This window comes from Leopardus geoffroyi, chromosome A1 (assembly GCF_018350155.1).
Source record: "Leopardus geoffroyi isolate Oge1 chromosome A1, O.geoffroyi_Oge1_pat1.0, whole genome shotgun sequence".
Classification (NCBI taxonomy): Eukaryota; Metazoa; Chordata; class Mammalia; order Carnivora; family Felidae; genus Leopardus; species Leopardus geoffroyi.
The window spans coordinates 143,161,071-143,184,018 of NC_059326.1; the positions used below are offsets into that span (position 1 = coordinate 143,161,071).

General features: G+C 37.5%; 1 protein-coding gene across 1 annotated transcript in view; it reads left to right on the forward strand.

The window, feature by feature from the left end:
• The window catches only part of JMY (junction mediating and regulatory protein, p53 cofactor), a 108,686-nt gene that overhangs the window by 56,189 nt on the left and 29,549 nt on the right, over positions 1-22,948 (forward strand). Inside the window, exons 3-4 of the mRNA XM_045496619.1 lie at positions 5,093-5,243; positions 13,805-13,974. Of these exons, the coding sequence (XP_045352575.1) occupies positions 5,093-5,243; positions 13,805-13,974 (321 nt within the window). The remainder of the gene's footprint in view (positions 1-5,092; positions 5,244-13,804; positions 13,975-22,948) is intronic.

Below are 22,948 nucleotides of genomic sequence, written 5' to 3' on the forward strand. Positions count from 1 at the left end.
ATTCCATATGTATCTCTCAAAATCCTACCCCTCTTTCAAAAAGCCCTCTGTAGTTTTGAACCTCAGTTAAGTATATCCTGATCTAAACAGCTAAATGAGTTCTCCCTCCAAACCTTTGATTTTTCTTAAAGGTCTTAAATACCTTTATTCTTTTTCAGAGACATCCTTCACCATTTTTAATACTTGGATAAAATTCTACTTATTTGTTAAGAATTTACTTATCATTCCCTTTAGAAATTTTGTTCCCAGACTCAGTACTGCACCCTGCACAGCTGGTGCTTGCCGTGGTATCTTAGGTATACTTGATCATGATATTTTTTCATACTCTGTTGTAATTCTTTATTGCGGTTCCTCTGTCTTCAACTAGGCTGAATACATATTGCTGTCCCTAGTGTCTGGTACGATGCTGGCACTGGGAAAACAGCATGTCATCATTTTGAACGAATAATTGAATGTTAAGTGATTTTGTCAAAGGTCTCCCACTCAATAAATAGCAGACCCAGGTCTGCTAATTTGAAGACAGATCTCTACATCACAGATATCTTTGCTTACCCCACCCTCCAATTAGATTGTTCAGTTTCTTAGGAGGAGATTGTGTGCCTCACAGTATTTCCCCTGAAGCATCTAGTACAGTGGGTTCTTTATTCAAGTTAGATAATTGCATGAATCCAAATATTAGCCATAGTAAAGTCTAAAAAAAAAAAAAAAAATCCAGTAGTATCATATATGTTTAACTTTAGCAGTATGTGATTGGAGATAGAGTAATTGTTTTCTGCGAGTTTAAAAAATCCAGTCCAGGTGAGTAGGGAATCCAGTATCAAGAATCTAAACTTTTGCTACTGAGTTAATTGTCTTTACTTGGCACTATTTTTGTAGTTCCAGAAATGGAGCTCACAAAATTCTGTTTTCCAACTATTAAGGAAGACATTTAGGTTCTGATCATATCTCCACTTCCCCTCCCTCCTACACACACTGGAAAAAAGAGGTAAGTCTTAGAATTTTGCCTCATATATGAAAACAGGAGCTCATTGTTTGCTTGGCCAGAAGTAGGAAACCTCTGGGATACAAACCTTCAGCTTGTCTAGTTGGTATGGTTTTGAACCCAAGAAGAGATAAAGCATTTTTTTTAGTTTATGATTGTAAAAGCAACACAGATACAATAAAGATTTGGAAAGTACAAATTCTAAACAGGAAGAAAAATAGCCACCCATAATCAGACAAAAGATATCAGTAACACATTCTACATATTTTCTCTTTTTTTTCTGGACATTATTTTATGTAGTTGAAATTATGTCTGATTTGATTTGTCTTAATATTAAAACATTCATTTTCCTTTATTAAAAACTTCATAAGCATTTTTGTACATAATTGTGTTTTATAGGTGTATCATAAGTAACATTCACTATTATTAGATATTTGGAACACATTTTTTTATTTTGAACAGCACTGCAATTAACATTTTTGGTTATTATTCTTTGAAGACATTTTCTTAAATAGGTAAGAAAATGCTATTTTAAAAAATACTGTCCATGAGTATGGTATCATAAAACACTTCCCAGAAAAGTTTTTCATGAGCTTATAGTTCTACCAGCAGTATGTGAGTTTCTGCCTGTTTCACCATGACCACACTAACCCTGGCTACTTTTTAAAAATATTTACTTACTGAGTCTTTCTAAATCCTACTATCTAAAAGCAGCCAAGTTGTATCTTCTCTCCTCCCCTCTCCTGTACCAACCTATTTTCTGGATTCTTTCTTTACAGGGGAAAATTGAGGTAATCAAACAGGAATTCCTCCTCATCCTTCTACCAAATCCAAAACCCGTCTTCCTTTATGTCCATGGAGGAACTACCCCTACATTTACCAAGAGCAAATCACTAAACCAGTACTCGGAATCCTGTCCTTTCCCATGTTCTATAATTAGCCCCATTTCCCCCCTGGTATCTTTGTTTTTCCTCTGCTGGATATTTCTTGTCACTACTCATCTGTGATCTCTCATTAGAGAAAACAAAAAGCAAAGGGTCTACCCTTAAGCTTTGTCTTCTTCTAGCACCACCCTTTTTTCCGTTTACTCAGACAAATCAGTCAAAGGAGTATTTATTTATACACACTTCTACATCTCTCTCCTCATCAAAAACACGTGTAGAGTGAATTTTTAATTTACTCATCCATTTGATTGCCTGGATTGTGCCTGGCATTGTGCTAGTGAAAAGCAAAAAAATAAAAAAACCTAATCCCCCCCCCCCCCCCCCCCCCACACACACACACACAAAATGTATTCTCTGCCCTCATGGAACTTTGAAAGGGGGAAGCAGTTAATATTTAAAGTTCACAGGAGGTGCCTGGGTGGCTCAAGTCAGTCAAGCGCCCGACTTCGGCTCAGGTCATGATCTCACAGATGTGAGTTCGAGCCTTGCATCGGGCTCTGTGCTGACAGCTCAGAGGCTGGAGCTTTCTTTAGATTCTGTGTCTCCCTCTCTCTCCAACCCTCCCTGCCTTGCGCTGTGTCTCTCTTTCTCTCAAAGGTAAATAAACATTTAAAAAAATAATAAAAAACAATATTTAAAGCTCATGAAATCATATAAAGTATGATTATGGTAGGGGCGCCTGGGTGGCGCAGTCGGTTAAGCGTCCGACTTCAGCCAGGTCACGATCTCGTGGTCCGTGAGTTCGAGCCCCGCGTCGGGCTCTGGGCTGATGGCTCAGAGCCTGGAGCCTGCTTTGGATTCTGTGTCTCCCTCTCTCTCTGCCCCTCCCCTGTTCATGCTCTGTCTCTCTCTGTCCCCAAAATAAATAAAAACGTTGAAAAAAAAAAAAAGTATGATTATGGTAAATGCTATGAAAGAAAGAAAGTTAAATGTGTTGCACTGAAAAGGTTATAATGGGGGGAAGTCAGGGAAGTGTTCATGAACTAGTAACTTTATGTCCAGAACTGAGATCTGAGGATGTGATGGGAGTTAATAGGCAAAGGATGTTTGTCTGTACTTCAGAACCGATGTTGCTAAGTTCAGTGATCTTAATGCTGTTAGATCTGGGATACTAGTTGTCACCCTACTTGACCCCCAGGCGGTGCTGCACAAGGTTAATTTCTGTTATGTAAGTCCATACTTCTCCTGGTGTCCCCACTCCCTCTGGCTTGGTTTCTGTATGTTGTTCCCCCAGTTTCACAATGTTGGAATTCCTTAGGGCTCCATCATGAGCCTTTTTCTCCTGACTTCATTAGATAACATCATTCACTCTCATGGCTATAAATATCATCTGTCAAATTTATATTTCTAGCCATGACCTTTGCAAAATCAAACTTAACATATGTAAAATCAAATGCTTGATCTGCTTTCCTTTGAAACCAGCCAGTCCTCCATTGTTCACTTTTTGAGGAAGTGCAGTTCCACATGAAAAATTTTTTCCCTAGTCATTCTTGATCCCTCCTTGTGGCTTGCCATTGTCCATTCATAACACTGCTAATACATTACTCAGTGTGTGCTGGGCTCTATATTATGTGCTCTTTCATATATTTCCGCCTCTATTCAAGAGTAAAGCCAAATGTTAACCTTCCTGTAGGTTAAATTTCCTGGTGATTAAAATTTTATTTTGGCTTTAGGCTATTCTTTTAATTTGTTTATTGCACCATTTAGAGAATATGGCTTGTATTATTCTACTTCTGAATTTTTTAAACAAATTTTTTGGTGGCTCATGATAGTTGATTAGTTTTTCAGAATTGTGCCAGGGATGAGTTTATATCTTTGTTTTTTTTATCATCCTAGTAAGGTGTTAATTTCTCATTTAATTTTTTTAAGTTTATTTTGAAAGGGGGTGGTGCAAGGAGAGAAAGAGAGTCCCAAGCAGAATCCGCTCGGTCAGCGCAGAGCCCACTGTGGGGCTCGAACCCACAAACTGTGAGATAGGACCTGAGCCAAAGTTGGACGCTTAACCATCGGAGCTACCGAGATGACCCTCACCGCCCCCCCCCCCCCATTTAATTTTTTAAATGGTCTTTTTTCACTGTATGATAAAGCAGGATGGAGAGCACTGTCATTTGTGTGATTTTACTTTAGTGCTCATCTGGTACCTCCCTGTCCATAATTCGATTTTCAACTCTTCTTTGTCTTTTTGTTTTAGTTGTAACTCTTGCAAGCAGTAGTGAATTTTTGTCTATTGCTTCTGACCAGAGATTGTTAGTAGATAGATGGACTGATTTTTTATTTATTATCAGTCTTAACAAGTTGAGTTTTCAATTATTTTATTTATTTATGTCAGTTATAAGTATTTTGGTGGCACAAATAATTCTTTAACATTTTTTAGCATTTATTCACCTTTGAGAGAGAGAGAGAGAGAGAGAGAGAGAGACTATGAATGGGGCAGGGGCAGAGAGAGAGAGAGAGAGAGAGAGACACACACACACAGAATCCGAAGCGGGCTCCAGTCTCTGAGCTGTCATCACAGAGCCCGACACAGGGCTTGAACCCATGAACTGTGAGATCATGACCTGAGCCAAAGTTGGCCGCTTAACGGACTCAGCCACCCAGGCACCCCTAGAGGCACAAATAATTCTTAACCTGAAAATGCAACTATCATAAAGGAGGTAATACATTTCTTGTTATCTCAGCACCCAAAAATAACATCTTAACATTTGCTGTATGTCCTTTGCTTATATTTGGAGGAGGGGAAGGATGAAAAAGAAGATAAAGAGGAATGGGAAACAAATTTCTGTATTAAATATCTTTAGGGGCACCTGGGTGGGTCAGTCTGTTAAGCATCCGACTCTTGGTTTCAGCTCAGGTCATGATCTCGTGGTTTGTGGGTTCAAGCTCTGCACCAGGCTCTGTGGTGACAGTGCAGAGCCTGCTTGGGATTCTTTCTCTGCTCCTCCCCTGCTCTCACTCTCTCTCAAAATAAATAAACATTTAAAAAAATATGTCTTTAACATAATGGGTTAATTGTTTTGTAAATTAATAGCTTATACTCTAGAGCAAGAAAATACAAGCATTCTTTGTTTTGGCACCAGGCACAATGCCTGATGTCTAAATATTCAGTAAATGTTTAAGGAGTGAAAAAAGAAATAGACTTCTTAATTTTTCTTTTTTTCCTCTAAAGATTTCTATGGAGAATGACTATCTGGGTCCCCGAAGAATTGAAAGTCTACAAAAAGAAGATGCTGATTGGCAGCGAAAAGCTCATATGGCTGTTTTGTCTATTCAGGATCTTACTGTCAAATATTTTGAAATAACAGCTAAAGCACAAAAAGGTGAGTTTCCTAGTAAAGTTATCCTTGTTAGATATTTTTGGAAAGGAGTGGTTTAAATATTTTATGTTTGCAGCAGGTTTGTAGAAAAGTGTATAAAGACCGTTCATAGTCTTGCCATTGAAAAAGGTTACTATCAAGAAATTAAGGTATATGTTTTCATTCTTTTTGGGGCATGTGTTTACATATACTCCACCTGAAAAAATAGTAATGGGGTATTATTATAGCATAATTCAATTCTGACTAACAAATTACAGACCCCACAGCTTAAAGGCAGAGTTCCCAACAAGACTGCCCCCATTGAAGATACAACTTGGAATTTTAGAGGATTCCCAGGTCATCTGCACTTCTCACCAACTGCTACAAATTTGGGGGTTCATACAGCCTTTTTAGGTTTGATAATTTGTTACAATGACTCACAGAACTCAGGAAAGCACAGACAATTACTATTTTTAAAGGATACAAATCAAGACAAGCCAAATCAAGAGATACATAGGGCAAGGTCTGTCAAGGTCCATTTCTTCCCGCTTCCTTCCACGGGGCCACAGAAATCCTTCAATAGCTGTTTAAAACCACTGCTATTTGCTGTTTTAATTTTTTACCTGACGTTAACACAGTTTAGCTTTTAGGTTATTCCTTCAGCAAATCCACACTTGCTTAAAAGGTTTATTTGAAGGAGTTTATTCCTTCAGAATGCCACTGTGCCAAAGGAGAATGCTTTCCTTGGTTTTTCAGAATCATTTGACATTGTCACTAACACACATACACAAAATAGTTTGCTAGGTGAAAAATAGTATTGTGGTTTTTAATTTTGCATTTCCTTGATTATTACTAAGTTGATCTTTTTTGTTTTCATGTAATAAATGGTATTTTCATATCCTATATTTCCAATTAGTCATACATTTGCTTATTTTTGTATGCTGTTTTTTTCTATTGATGAATAAGAGGTTCTTATATTCAATGATATTTTTATTATATTTATGTTATTTGTTAACTCAAAAGACATCTGTTATAAGTATTCCTAAATTTTAACTTTTTGTATACAAATTACATTTGTAAACACCACCAGCTTTTATTTTATTTATTTTATTTATAATTATTTTTAACATTCATTTATTTTTGAGAGACAGGGCATGAGTGGGGGATGGGCAGAAAGAGAGGGAGACACGTAATCTGAAGCAGGCTCCAGGCTCCGAACCGTCAGCACAGAGCTTGATGCGGGGCTGGAAACCACGAACTGTGAGATCATGACCTGAGCCAAAGTAGGATGTTTAACTGACTGAGCCACCCAGGCGCCCCTATTTTATTTTTTTAATGTTTTTTAAATTTATTTTGAGGGAGAGATTGAGAGAGTACACATGGGTAGAGGAGAGTCAGAGAGAGAGGGAGAGAGAATTCCAAGCTGGCTCTGCACAGGGCTCCATCTCACAAACCATGAGATCATGGCCTGAACCGAAATCAAGGCTTGGATGCTTAACTGACTGAGCCACCCAGGCACCCCAAAATTAATGTAATTCTGATAAGAACTGTAATATTGTAGAATTTGACAAGAGGATTTTAATATTAATGAGAAGAGTAAATGCTTTATTTTTATGTTAATATGATTGAAAAAAATCGTATAGTTTGTATATCTTGCCATTTTATTTACATCTTTTGTTTTCTTCGGGAGAGTTTCATTTTTTTTTTTTTTAATTTAGATTCTACACAATTCTCAGTTCACTTCTGGGTGTTTTATTGAAAATTTTTTTTTAATGTTAATTTTTGAGAGAGCAAAAGGGAGAAGGGCAGAGAGAGAGAGAAGGGCACAGAATTTGAAGCAGACTCCAGGCTCTGAGTGAGACACAGGGCTCAAACTCAAAAACCGCAAGATCATGACCTGAGCCCAAGTCGGGTGTTCAACCAACTAAGCCACCCAGGCAGGTGCTCCTTGCCCAAAAAGATAATAAGGGAATATTGCCGACAACTCTGTGCATTCAAATCCAGCAAACCTGATTCAGTGCAACAATTTCTTCTTCTTTTTTTTAATGTTCATTTATTTTTGAGAGACAGAGTGCCAGCAGGGGAGGGACAGAAAGAGAGGGAGACACAGAATCCAAAGCAGGCTCCAGACTCTGAGCTGTCAGCACAGAGCCCAACACAGGGCTTGAACCCACACTGTGAGATGCCTAACTGACTGAACCACACAGGACCCGCCCCCCACCATCCAATGCAACAATTTTTTGTAGGAAGATAAAATTATCAATTCAAGATGAAATCAATAACCTGAATATCCCTATAACTATTAAAGAAATCGGATTTGTAGTTAAAACTTTTAGAAAAAGAATTCTCTAGGCCTAAAGAGGTACACTGGCAAATTTTTACCACATTTGAATAGTAGGACCAGCTTCACACAAGATCTTCCCAAAATACAGAAGAGGAAGGAATACTTCGAATTTATATGACTGAGATCAGCAATATCCTAAATCCTAAACTACATAAAGACAGTGTTAAAAAACCCTATAGATCAGCATCCTGCATACATATTGGCAAACTTAAAGTATTGTACAAATTTTTTAAGAAATTAACCTTTGTGACCAAGTAGGATTTTTCTTGATTCAGTATTTGCACATCAATCAATGTAATCCACCAAATTGAAGGTTAAAGCTGTGGTTTTTAACTAGAGATAAATGTATCACAAAAGGACATTTAGCAGTCTCTGGAGACCTTTTTGGTTGTCATAGCTACACAGGGTGTTAACTAGTACCTAGCAGAGGCCATAGATTATGTTAAACATCCTATGTTATGCAGGACTGCCCAACCTACCACAAAGAATTTTGTGGCACACAATGTCACAAGTGAGGTTGAGAAGCTTTAGTCTTTTCAAAAAACTTGCATGGTCAGTCATATCAATAGGTGCCGAAAAAGCATTTGACAAAATAGAACATCCTGTATGTTGAAAACACTCAGCAAGCTAGGAATAGAAAAGGAACTTCCATAACTCGATAAAAGGCATCTGCAAAAACCCTGTAGCCAACATCACATTTAATGAAGGGCCGAATTGTTTCCCCCATTTTAAAATAGGTACAAAGTAAAGGATGTTTACTCTTAACACCACCCCTGTTCAACATAATATAATATTAGTTGTAATATGGCAAGAAAAATAAAATTGTCCCCATTTTAGTTAATATTGTTTATGTCGAAAACTGTATGGAATCTGTTTTTTAAAACTCTTTAAACAAGTGACTTTCTACCAAAACATGTACAGAATTTGAATGCTTACAATTACATAACAGGTCTTTGATTTCTTTATCATAAGTAAATGGATAGACATGTTGTGTTCACATATTGGAATATCCAACATAGTAATGATCTCCATTCTCCCCAAAGTGATGTATAGACACCTATAGTACCTATGGAAATACCAGCAGGACTTTTTCTTATAAACATAAACCAGCTAATTGTAATGCACATGAAAGGGCATAGAGGAACTAAAATACAGAAAGCAGTTTAGGAAAAAAGAAAACCACAAGCAAAATCACATTACCTGACTTTACAAATTATAGAGCTACTGTGGTATGGTATTAATGGAAGAGATAGACATGTATATCAATGGAATAGAACGGAGAATAAGAAATAAATGCACAATACGTGGACATTTACTCTTTGATAAAACAATTCAGTGGGAAACAATAAGTGGTGTTGGAACACTTGGCCGTCCACTTGTACAAACATGAACCTTGACCAAAACCTCACACCTTGTACAAAAATGAACTCAAAATAGATCTAAATGAAAACTGTGAAACTTCCAGAAGAAAACTAAGAGAAAAATCTTACTAACCTAGAGAGTTAGGCAGAGTTTGTAGCAGTGGCACTACAAATACAAACTGTTGTTTTTTTTTTTTTAATTTTTTTTTTTTCAACGTTTTATTTATTTTTGGGACAGAGAGAGACAGAGCATGAACGGGGGAGGGGCAGAGAGAGAGGGAGACACAGAATCGGAAACAGGCTCCAGGCTCTGAGCCATCAGCCCAGAGCCTGACGCGGGGCTCGAACTCACGGACCGCGAGATCGTGACCTGGCTGAAGTCGGACGCTTAACCGACTGCGCCACCCAGGCGCCCCAAATACAAACTGTTAAAGTAATTGAGGAGTATGAACCATAAAAGAAAAAATTGATAAAATGGATTTCACCAAAGTTAGAAACTTTTACTCTGGCAGGTACTACCAAGAGAATGAAAAGATAGTATTCGAGAGAAAATATTCACAAATAACATTTGACAAAGGACTAGTATCCAGACTATATAAAGAACTCTTAAAACGAAACAATAAGAAAACAGTTCAGTTAATAACTGTGGAAAGGACTTGAACAGAGGATAAAGATGGCAAAGAAGCACTTAAAATATGTCCAAGACTATTAGTCATTAGTATAATGCAAATTAAAACCACAATGAGATACCAATACACACCTATTAGAATGTCTAAAATAAAAAATACTGACAATACCAAAAGCAGAAAAGGATGCAGAGTAACAAGAACCCTTCCTTTATTGCTGGTGGTAATGCAAAATTGTACAGGCAATCTGCAAAGTGAATGCAGTTTCTTATATAAGTTAAAGATATGCTTACCATATAACCCAGCAGTCCCACTCCTGAGTATTTAACTTAGAGCATTAAGATAATTATAAAAACTAAAATTTTAATTTTACAAAATTAAGAGAACAATACATTAAAATGTTAATGGTAGTTCCTTTATATGTTTAAAGATGTCATTTCCTACTGTAAACTATATGAAATAGTTGTATGTATACTATTTGGTTTAGAGTCTGCTTTCTAGATGCACTTTTTAATATTTAAAAAAAGTTTGCATTATGCTAAAAATATATAATCATTACAGAAAATTTAGAATATTAGAGGGGAACCCCCCGCCCCCCCCCCCCCACACACACACACATCTGTAATCCTACTGCCTCTGCAGCCACTTTGTGTGCCTATCAGTTTTTTAATATATGGTTTGTTACATAATTGCAATGATTATATGTTCTCATATATGGCCTATAGTTTGTTGGTTCTGGTTCTTTACAGTTTTGATGATTGTTCTTTATACTTTGCTTCTCCAGTTTTAATCAAAACATTTTTTACATATGATTAACATCATTCTAGGATTTCAAATAATTCATCAGAGTCACTGTAGCCTTTTTTATACCTCACTTCTGGTGACTTTATCCTAGCAGGAAGCCCTTGAACCCAAACACATATTTGCTTGGACTTTTAATTTTCCTTTCCTGAGTGTGTTTCCTTCTCCCTGTTAGAGAAATGAAGTGAAGATCTCTCTTTGGCTTTATGCTGCTGAGAGTAAAAGTTCTCCTTTGTTTCCAAAAAGAAGGTTAACTTTCTAATTTCTCTTTTTGGAGGAAGAGTAAAACAGCCCCTTCTTTTCTTTCTTATACAGAGCCACATGTAACCTAATTTTGATATATTCTTGCTTAGCTTTTTTTTTAGTTTAGTTTTTGGTTTTTGTTTTTTTTTTACGTTTATTTTTGAGAGAGTGAGACAGTGCACGACTGGGGGAGGGGGAGAGAGAGGAGACTGAATCCGAAGCAGGTTCCAGGCTCTGTGCTGTCATCACGGAGTCCGATGTGGGGCTCGAACCTATGAACTGAGAGATCATGACCTGAGCTGAAGTCGGACGTTCAATTGACTGAGCCACCCAGGCGCCCCAAGCTTTTTGTTTAATGTTTATTTTTCTGAGAGAGAGATAGTGCAGAAGTAGGGGAGGGGCAGAGGGAGAGGGAGACACAGAATCCGAAACAGGCTCCAGGCTCTGAGCTGTCTGCACAGAGCCTGATGGTGGGGCTTGAACTCATGAACGGTGAGATCATGACGTAAGCCAAAGTCGGATGCTTAACTGACTGAGCCACCCAGGCACCCCAATTTCTGCTCAGCTTTTAAAAACATCTTAAATTGGCTCATTTCTGACAAGTATACATGTTAGCACATTAAACTTTTTTTTTCTTACAGATTTAACATGATACTTTGTGAATGCCAGAACTGCATTGCCTTCAGAGCCTTTTTTTTTTTTTTTACATTGACTGATCTTCGTAGACCATTATAATAGAGTTGTTATTCTGATAATGTAAATGGTCTCCTTAGCAAGAATCTTTATTCTTGCCATCATAGGGAGAGAAGAATCTGTTGTAGAGATATCCTATACTGTTCTAGGGGTATTGTAAACATCGTACACTCACAATTTTCTTTATTACTGTCATATTTCTGAGCTGTTGGAGAATAATTCTAAATGAAGTGAGTTAACAGATGTAAGAATATGTTCTAGTCAAGGTATTAGAAGACTAAGTTATTGACTAGCTGTTGTGGTAGGTAAAACATGAGACTGAATTAGGACAGGGAGCTACCCCTCAGACTAAAGTAGAGAGGAAGTGATGGTGCCATGTGAAGTGGAAGAGACATTTAAGTAACTGTCATTCTCTCAATTCCCACAAAGGCTTTTAGACTTAGGTACGATATTTCCTTTTCTAACTCAATGGAATTGGACCCAAGAACAATTAAGTTTCTTGCCAAAAGTTATGTGTCAGTTATAGGTAGAATTGGGAATTTAACTCAAAATTATTTCACTTCAAATCCTTTTTCCTCCCTACATTGTACTACTGTATTGATCTTATAGTTGCAGAAATATTAAAATACAGTTTTAAAAGATGGGCAGAAATTTAAAGTTGCAGAATCATTTGTTCAACCAACATGAATAGATTTTACTTGTTCGCCTAAAACTGAGATTCAGAGCAAAGTTATGCACTAAAAAATTAACCCTTTTGTGTTAGCACTTGAAGGCCACAGGAAAACAGAAATCAAAATAATTGATTTAACTATATTCAGAGGAGATTGTAAGTCAGCAAAATTTCTTATCTAATAGGAACTCAAAAGATAGTTTTTAATTGTAAATTGATAAAGAGCAGTATTTTTTTTTTTTTTAATTGAAATAACCACCAGAAACAATTAAAAGCTTTGGGCATTGAGACTAGGGGGTAGGGAAGAGCTGAGCCTGAGAAACTGCTCTTGTTAGTTATAACCCTGCCTGTACAGTTTTAAGTTTTACGTATGTACTTGTGTTACTGGAAAAAAAATTTTTTTAAGATTTCATAAAACTCTGAGGCAAAGATTACTGAGATATACTTCCTTGCACAAGATGGTTAGGACACAGTGGTAGTACAAAATTAATTATCATTTATCTCTGGACATATAAAAGATACAACTAATCAGTTTGTACTGACTTAAAGATGATGTTCAGTACTAATCACATTGCCTACCTCTTTTATAACGAGCGTATCTCTGACCTGTTAAAGAGGGTGGGCATTGGGGCGCCTGGGTGGCGCGGTCGGTTAAGCGTCCGACTTCAGCCAGGTCACGATCTCGCGGTCCGTGAGTTCGAGCCCCGCGTCAGGCTCTGGGCTGATGGCTCAGAGCCTGGAGCCTGTTTCCGATTCTGTGTCTCCCTCTCTCTCTGCCCCTCCCCCGTTCATGCTCTGTCTCTCTCTGTCCCAAAAATAAATAAACGTTGAAAAAAAAATTAAAAAAAAAAATGTGGGTGGGCATAAGGATGGTTTTATTGCGTAAGGACCCAGGATAAGCCACTACTGTACTATATTATTAGTGATAAACTTCTTTAACTAGAAATACTAGCTGTTTGATGTCAAGAAGTATCTCTTGACACAGGGCTCTGTTGTAAATAAAAAGTTCTTTTTTCTTTTTGGGGGAGGTAGAAGATGAAACTAGATGTTTTCTTTGAGTCTTGATTGTGCCGTTCCAGCTCTAACCTCTGAGTAAGCTCCATGATAACATCTAGGATTTGTTTTTTGCTCCATCAGATCATTGTATTTTTGGAGGACTCAGAATGATCAAATTTAACACATGGATTTAAATAAATAATCTTACATAGTTATGACTGATTTCAATTAGCATACCCAGGAAAAAGTATAAACCTTTGTAGAATAAAGTATAAAAACTTAGAATTTAATGACACTAAACATATGGGAGAATATTCTTAAAAGTTTGAAAATCAGGGTGCCCGAGTGGCACATTGGGTTAAGCGTCTGACTCCGACTCTTGATTTCTGCTCAGGTCATTATCTCAACAGTTCATGGGATTGAGCCCCATACCCGGCTCCCTGCTGACAGTGCAGCGCCTGCTTGGGATTAATATTCTCTCCTCTTCTCTCTCTCTCTCTCTCTCTCTCTCTCTCTCTCTCTCTCTCTCTCCCCCCCCCCCCCACCTTTCCCCTGCTTTTGTGTGCTTACTCTCTCTCAAAATACATATTTTAAGCAAAAGTCTTAAAATCTGACAAATCAGTTTTATCTTCAGAAATTTCTGAGGATGATTATTTAGATTTCTTAGTGATGATTTTAGAATCTAAGATACTGTTGAGTTGTGTTTTAGAGCTGCTATATAGGAAACCTAAGGGAGTAGGATTTGTATGTTTATCTTTAAGTGTGTGGTTAGTGAAATCTGAAACTTTCAAATTGTTTAGTATCAAGTTATCTTACGTCTTAATGTCTCTTTAAAAAATTATTATTAATAGCTGTGTACGATCGAATGCGAGCAGATCAGAAGAAATTTGGTAAAGCATCGTGGGCAGCAGCTGCAGAACGAATGGAAAAGCTCCAGTATGCTGTTTCTAAGGAGACTTTGCAGATGATGAGAGCAAAAGAGATCTGTTTGGAACAGAGGAAACATGCACTAAAAGAAGAGGTAACAAAAACCATCAGAAAAATATATAATATTTGAAGATAAGATTTGCTATTTGATTTTTGTATTTGTACAGGACTGGCATTTTCTGACTCTGTAGGCAGTTAATTTTGCAGTGTTTCCATGAGATGATACTCAAGATGGGGGCCTCTGATTTGAGTTGTCCACTAGTAAGAGACGTATAAGGTATTCTCATAAGCGTCGCGGTGTGACTGTAGGCAGCAGTACACTGTTTAAAAAGTTGACATTAGAATTTCATTGTTGTCTTTTAAATGTTTTGTACTGTAAGGTTCAAAGGTCTGACAGTTATTTTTTTTTTTTTTTTTAATTTTTTTTTTTTCAACGTTTATTTTTGGGACAGAGAGAGACAGAGCATGAACGGGGGAGGGGCAGAGAGAGAGGGAGACACAGAATCGGAAACAGGCTCCAGGCTCTGAGCCATCAGCCCAGAGCCTGACGCGGGGCTCGAACCCACGGACCGCGAGATCGTGACCTGGCTGAAGTCAGACGCCCAACCGACTGCGCCACCCAGGCGCCCCTGACAGTTATTTTTTAAAATCTTTTAAAAAGGTTTGTTTGTTTAGAGAGACAGAGACCTTGCAACTGGGGTAGGAGAGAGATGGAGACGATCCCAAGCAGGCTTGGTGCTGCCGACACACAGCCTGACATGGGGGGTTGAACTCGTGAAACCGTGAGATTGTGACCTGAGGTAAAACCAAGAGTCGGATGCTTAACCGCCACCAGACACCCCTTAAAGCTCTGACAATTATTTAAAAAGTTGCACTGCCCAGAGCAATAAAGGAAAACCCTAATTCAGAACCATTACCTTTTGGAGTTTCCCATTTTATTACTGAACACAAAACAGGTTCAACAGAGGTCCGTTTTCTTGACTGTACTTAATTTAAGACCTCTTCATGAACCCTCCCCCCCCCCAAAAAAAAGACTAGTTTTACAAATCCTTGAAAAGATTGCTGATAGACATATTTAAAATTTATCTAAATGATCTTTTAAAATTTACTTTTTAATCATCCTGTTCATCAGTGGTTTTAGTATCCTCATACTGCCCAGTGCAATGTGGAATAACCCCCCCCCAGTCTTGCTTGAAAATATTGAAACCATTAATTATACTATTTTTTATTACCTCTGAGGCCATTATCTTTAAACACTGTTAAACACTTTATTATTAAATTTGACCAGAACAGATGGCCTTTTTAAAAATTTATTTTTTAATTTACATCCAAGTTAGTTAGCATATAGTGCAATAATGATTTCCAGAACAGATTCCTTAATGCCCCTTACCCATTTATCCCATACCCCCTCCCACAATCCCCCCAACAACCTTCTGTTCTCCATATTTAAGAGTCTCTTATGTTTTGTCCCCCTCCCTGTTTTTATATTATTTCTGTTTCCCTTCCCTTATGTTCATCTGTTTTGTCTCTTAAAGTCCTCATATGAGTGTAGTCATATGATATTTGTCTTTCTCTGACTAATTTCACTTAGCATAATACCCTCCAGTTCCATCCACGTAGTTGCAAATGGCAAGATTTCATTTTTTATGATCGCCGAGTAATACTCCACTGTATATGTATACCACATCTTCTTTATCCATTCATCCATTGATGGACATTAGGGCTCTTTCCATACTTTGGCTCTTGTCGATAGTGCTGCTATAAAACATTGGGGTGCATGTGTCCCTTCGAAACAGCATACCTGTATCCCTTGGATAAATACTTAGTGCAATTGCTGGGTTATAGGGTAGTTCTATTTTTAGTTTTTTGAGGGAACCTGCATACTGTTTTCCAGAGTGGCTGCCCCAGCTTGCATTCCCACCAGCAGTGCAAAAAGAGACCCTCTTAGTCCGCATCCTCACCAACATCTGTTGTTGCTTGAGTTGTTAATGTTAGCCATTCTGACAGGTGTGAGGAGGTATCTCATTGTGGTTTTGATTTGTATTTCCCTGATGATGAGTGATGTTGAGCGTTTTTTCATGTGTTGGTTGGCCATCTGGATGTCTTCTTTGGAGAAGTGTCTATTCGTGTCTTTTGCTCATTTCCTCATGGATTATTTGTTTTTTGGGTGTTGAGTTTGGTAAGTTCTTTATAGGTTTTGTATACTAACCCTTTATGTGATATGTCATTTGCAAATATCTTCTCCCATTCTGTCGGTTGCCTTTTAGTTTTGCTGTTTGTTTCCTTTGCTGTTGAGAATCTTTTTTATTTTGATGAGGTCCCAGTAGTTCATTTTTGCTTTCATTTCCCTTGCCTCTGGAGACATGTTGAGTAAGAAGTTGCTGCAGCCAAGGTCAGAGGTTTTTACCTGCTCTCTCCTCAAGGATTTTGATGGCTTCCTGTCTTACATTTAGGTTTTTCATCCATGTTGAGTTTATTTTTGTGTACAGTGTAAGAAAGTCCAGGTTCATTCTTCTGAATGTCGCTGTCCAGTTTTCCCAGGACCACTTGCTGAAGAGACTGTCTTTATCCCATTGGATGTTCTTTCCTGCTTGGTCAAAGATTAGTTGGCCATATGTTTGTGGGTCCATTTCTAGGTTCTTTATTCTGTTCCACTGATCTGAGCATTTGTTCTTTGCCAGTACCATACTATCTTGATGATTACAGCTTTGTAGTATAGCTTGAAATCAGAGATTGTGATGCCTCCTGCTTTGGTTTTCTTTTTCAAGATTGCTTTGGCTATTCGGGGTCTTTTCTGGTTCCTTACAAATTTTAGGATTATTTGTTCTAGCTTTGTGAAGAATGCTGGTGTTATTTTGATAGGTATTGGCATTGAATATGTAGATTGCTTTGGGTAGTATTGACATTTTAACAGTGTTTGTTCTGGATAGGAGCATGGAATATTTTTGCATTTTTTTGTGTGTGTCTTCAATTTCTTTCATAAGCTTTCTTTCATAAGTTTTCAGTGTAAACATTTTTTACCTCTTTGCTTAGATTTATTCCTAGGTATTTTATGGGTTTTGGTACAATTTTAAATGGGATTAATGCCTTGATTTCTCTTTCTGTTGCTTCATTGTTGGTGTATAGGAATGCAGCCAATTTCTGTGCATTGATTTTATGTCCTGTCACTTTGCTAAATTCATGGATCAGTTCTAGCAGTTTTTTGGTGGAATATTTTGGGTTTTCCATATAGAGTATTAGGTCATCTGCGAAGAGTGAAGTGTGACCTCCTCCTGGCGGATTTGGATGCCTTTTATTTCTTTGTGTTGTCTGATTGCTGAGGCTAACACACTCAATACTATGTTGAATAACAGTGGTGAGAGTGAAGATCCCTGTCTTGTTCCTGGTCTTAGGGGGAAAACTCTGTTTTTCCCCATTATAGATGATATTAGCGGTGGGTCTTAATATTCATATATGGTTTTTATGGTCTCGAGGTATGCTCCTTCTATCCCTTCTTTCTTGAGGGTTTTTATCAAGAAAGGATACTGTATTTTGTTAAATGGTTTCTCTGCATCTATTGAGAGGATGATGTGGTTCTTGTTCTTTTATTGATGTGAATTAATCACATTGATTGTTTTGCTGATACTAAACCAGCCCTGCTGCCCAGGTATAAATCCCACTTGGTTGCGGTTAATATTTTTTTTTAACGTATTGTTGGATCTGGTTGGCTAATATCTTGTTGAGGATTTTTGCATCTGTGTTCACCAGGGACAGATGGCTTCTTATGAAAGGGTATTCAACATGGTCATTTGCTGATAGTTTTCCTAACTATTAGAAGAAGTAAATCTCCTTGTTCATGGGTCACCTGTAGTTTTAAAAATGAATGAAGATTAAAGCTCGTGTTAGGGATGAACCTAAGATGGTGTCCTATATGGTATATAATGACATTTCATGGTTTAGGCACAACTGTTCAGTTGGTGCTCTTTTTCTTAATGTTTATTTTGAGAGAGAGCTCAAGCAGGGGAGGGGCAGAGAGAAAAGGAGAGAGAATCCCACGTAGGCTCTGCACTGTCAGCAATGTATTGTATCATACATTATGTCATTAAGTCATTTTTGGAAAAACATGAAGTCACTTTCTTTTCACCAGTAGGCCATATGTAAAATATATATATATTTTTTAATTTTTTAATTTACTTTTGAGAGAGAGAGTACGCGAGTGGGTGAGCAGAGAGAGAGGGGTGGGAGGGAACAGAGCATCCCAGACGGGCTCTGCATTGACAGCAGAGAGCCCCCATGCAGGGCTCAAACTTACGAACTGTGACATTGTGACCTGAATCGAAGTCCGACACTCAACTGATTGAGCCACTGCATTCATTCTTTAGTAATTCTTTAGTAGTATGTTCTTTAACCTCCATGTTATTTGTGGTCTTTCCAAATTTTTTCTTCTGGTTGACTTCAAGTTCATACCATTGTGGTCTGAAAATATGTGTGGTATTGTCTCAGTCTTTTTGTACTTGTTGAGGGCTTGTTACCCAGTAGGAGATCTTAAAGGATGTTCTTTGTGCCCTCAAAAAGAACATGTATTCTGCTGCTTTAGAATGAAATGTTCTGAATATATGTTAACTCCATCTGGTCCAGTGTGTTACTCAAAGCCATGGTTTCAGGGCCCCTGGGTGGCTCGCTCAGTTAAGCATCCAACTTTGGCTCAGGTCATGATCTCTTGGTTTGTGAGTTTGAGCCCCCCATCGGTCTGTCAGCTGTCAGCACTGAGCCCATTTTGGATCCTCTTTCCTGTTTCTCTGTCCCTCCCCCACTCATTCATATTCATTCATTCTCCCCCCTCTCTCCCTCCCTCCCTCTCCCTCTCCCCCCACCCCCCCCAAATAAATAAATAAATCAACTAAAAAAAAAAGGCAATTACTTTCATGTTGATTTTCTGCTTAGGTGAACTATCCATTGTTGTACATGGTGTGTTAAAGTCCCCTACTGCTTTTGTATTTTTATCAATGAATTTCTTTGTTTATTATTAATTTATTTATGTATTTGGGTGCTTTCACATTGGGGGCATAAATAGTTACAATCGTTAGATCTTCTTGGATAGACCCCTTAATTAGGATGTAATGCCTCTTTTTCATCTCTTTTAACAGTGTTTGGTTTAAAATCTAGTTTGTCTGATAATAAGTATGGCTACTCTGGCTTTTTATGTGCATTAGCATGCTAGATAGTTCTCTGTCCCTTCACTTTCAATCTTCTGGTGTCTTTAGGTCTAAAATGAGTCTCTTACAGGCAGCATATAGATGGGTCTTGTTTTTATTTATCCATTCTGATACCCTGTGTCTTTTGATTGAAGCATGTAGTCCATTTACATTTGGAGTGACTATTGATAGATACGAATTCAGAGTCTTTGTGTTATGTGTAAAGTTGGTGTTTCTTTTCCTTTCTAGTCTTTGTTGCCCCTCTCCCCCAACGCACCCACAGTCCCCTTTTAATATTTCTTTCAGGGTTGGCTTAGTGTGGTCAACAACTGCTTTAGTTTTTGTTTGGGAAACCATGCATGCTTAATTTAGTTTTTTGATAGAATGATCTTTATATGGTTAATACCACATTTTGTGCACTCATCAGTTGATAAACTTTTGGACTTTTCTGCTTTTGGAGCTATTATGAACCATGCTGCTGTGAACCCTGTCATGTATAGGGTTTTCATTTATCTTGGTATGTCCCTAGGAGAAAACTGCTGTTTAACTTTTTGAGGAACTGTCAGACTGTTTTCCTAAGCAGCTGTTCCCAACAGCAGTGTACAACAGTTAGAATTTCTACACATCTTGTTCTACACAATCATTAACACTTAAAATGTGTCTTTTTTATTATAGCATCTTGGTTGACTGTGAAGTGGTATCTCATTGTGTTTTTAGATGCATTTCCCTCATGGTATTTATATTGAGTATCTCTTCATTTGCTTATTCCCTACTTATTTATCTTCTTTGGAGAAACATCTGTTCATACCTTTTACATTTTAAAATTGTGGTTTTCTTTATTACTAAGTTGAAAGACTTCTTTATATATTCTATATACAAGTTTTTTATAAGATACGTAATTTGAAAATATTTGCTCCCATTCTATGGATTGACTGTATTGGTTGTTAAAACACTGGCTATATGTGGCAGTAGTATATTTTAGTCTCTAAGGAAAAACAAAATGTCTCCGCTTTTATTAGTACAGCTGTATGAAATTTTTTTGGCTTAGTTGGTCCCTATTGACATTTTAAAAGCACATATGCTTATCTACTCTTGTTAAAAAGTAGTGAGATAGCTTATAATGTATAATGACTATGATCTAGAAAGAAATCTTTTTGTTAATGACTTTAAATTGTGATTTTTTTCCCTTATATTTTATTTGCTACTAGTGTTAAAGGCAAAATTGTAACTTGTCTTGTCCTGGAACTTTTTCACCCTGTATTCAGCATCTCTTTGCAAAGATTTCAGTCCTACTCATGTTCCCCTGAAGCATTTCTATTGCAATCTCCTTTTCCTAGTAAGCTTTCTCATTTATGTCACAAGCTGTCTGAAATACTAAGTTCCAGAACTTTTAAAACGTAAAATCCTAGGTTTTGGGTTTTGGTTTTTGGTTTTTGGTGTGTGTGTGTGTGTGTGTGTGTGTGTGTGTGTGTGTGTGTGTGTGTTTTAATCCTAGCATTTTATTGCCTGGGAAGTTGAGTACCATTCTTTGTCTTTATCACATGTGCTAGCTTTGTTGTTCTAACCAGGCTGACAGTGAATTATAGAGTGCCTAAAAGAACTGCTTAGGGTAAGATTTCTGACTGTTTGCTATTGTAAGAACATTGTTCTTACTGGAGTTGGTCTAGGGTTGTAGAGGAAGGGCTGGGCTAAAATGGGCCCCAGGAGTCTAGGATGATTACCTGTGGGGTCATTTTCCCTGGGGCCACCCCATTACCTTAATGGCCACCCCATTACGTTAATGGTCTCCTTCTTAATGTTCTGGATTGTGTTTAAATTCTTCAAAGGGTTTGGTAAACATACCAGTCATTCTTGCCAGGTTTATGCTTGAGTGTATATAATGTACATATTGTGTTTTTTATGTATATCTATGATGTACTACACCAGTTTTATTAGCATTAATTTAAGGTGACCACTCCACCCCAAACAGATGATTTTCCATTGAACACTTGATAATACAGTACTGCTCTGTTATTTAAATTATGGGGACACTTTTGTTCTTTAAAAAAAAATACACTATATTATGTCTTTTTTTTGTTTTTGTTTTTAAAGAGAAAACTTCTTCCTGATGTGACAATATAAAATACTTTAAAAATTAAAATCAGAGGAGTGCCTGGGTGGCTCAGTCGGTTAAGTGTCCGACTTTGGCTCAGGTCATGATCTCACGGTTCATGAGTTCAAGCCCTGCATCGGGCTCTGTGCTGACAGCTCAGAGCCTCGAGCCTGTTTCAGATTCTGTGTCTCTCTCTCTCTCTCTGCCCCTCTCCCACTCACGCTTTGTCTCCCTCTGTCTCAAAAATAAATAAACATTAAGAAAATTTTTTTTAGTTAAAATCAGAAATTTAAAAAAAATCAGAAATTTAAAAATATTTAGTAATAACTGATATGAGTGTAGTGCTAAACTTGTAAATTCTTAAGTACTAAATTATACCTACATAAGCAAAACTATATTTGACATTTAAATTCTTTAACTCCTTTAAATATGCTTTAGGAGTACATACCATTTCTTTTAATCTGTCTCCTTTATAAATGTTTCTGGATCTTGATTGTAGTCATTCTTACCCTTTTGAGGTCCCAGACTCCTGCACTATTAAGAATTTGAAAGCTGGCACAGTGTGTGTGGCGGGGGAGGGGGGGGGGCGCGGCAAGCATGCCCGGGTGGCTCAATTGGTTGAGCATCTCACTGTTGACCTCGGCTCGGGTCGTGATCACAGGGTAATGGGATCGAGCCCCTTGTTGGGCTCTGCTCTGAGCATGGAGCCAGCTTGCAATTCTCTCTCTGTGTCCCTTTTCCCCACCCTCCCACTTGCATATGTCTGTGCTCTCTTGTTCGCTCGCTGTCTATAAAATAGAATTTGAAACCTAGGAACTCTCTACTGAGAGAAATATGCATATACTCACAGTTCTGCAGACAAATTTAACAGGTTTGCAAACCATCTGTACCTGAACCTTTGATCCCAGATTTCCCCTGGTGTTCAAATTTTCCCATCAAAAACTCCTGAAAACATTGATGTCTCTTTGGCTCAATACCTTTGAAAGAACCCAGGGTGAGTTTAATTAGTCACAGCCACAGAACAAAACGAAAATACATAAAATGACACAGGGTTAGGAATAGTATATGTGTAAAAAGTATTATTAAAATAAGGATTATTAATGAAATAAGGGGATTCTGTTTGTAGTTATTGATTGAAATAGGAGATGCCAAGATTGAGATGCTAGGATGAAACATCAGAAAATAGAATCACATCTCATTTAGCATGTTCTCTGCTTAACAGAGAATTAACCAGGAAACTTTTTGGATGACAGTCCTTCCTTGTTGAACGTTCTAAGAAAGATATCAATGTGCTTTCTTTTCTCGGCAGAGAATGCCAACCATTCGCCATACATTTTTTAGAAACTTTGATCCCTTGAGTTCCTCTCTATGAACATATATCTACTGCTAGAATATTGAGCTAAATACATACCAATCCTGAGGCTACATCCTCACTATCCATAGTTTTGTTATTCTTATAAAATCATACAGCTAAAGTGTTTTTAAGGTTATATTCCCCCGTGTCATTTCTCTTTAAATCATGAAGTATTTATGGAGCATTTACAGTATACCCTAGGGGACCTAAGCTTAGGGTCTAGATAGTGCTATTCAGTAGAACTTCCTACAACAATGGATGTGTTTTATATTTGCAGTTTTCAGTAGTGTACCTACTACTCAGATATCTGTTGAGCTCTTGAAAAGTGATTTATGTGACAGAGGAACAGAATTTTAATTTAATTTATATTTAAATAGCCATATGTAACTTTAGGCTACCATATTTGGACAGAATAATGTAGATCCTGATTCTGCAAACTTATTACTTA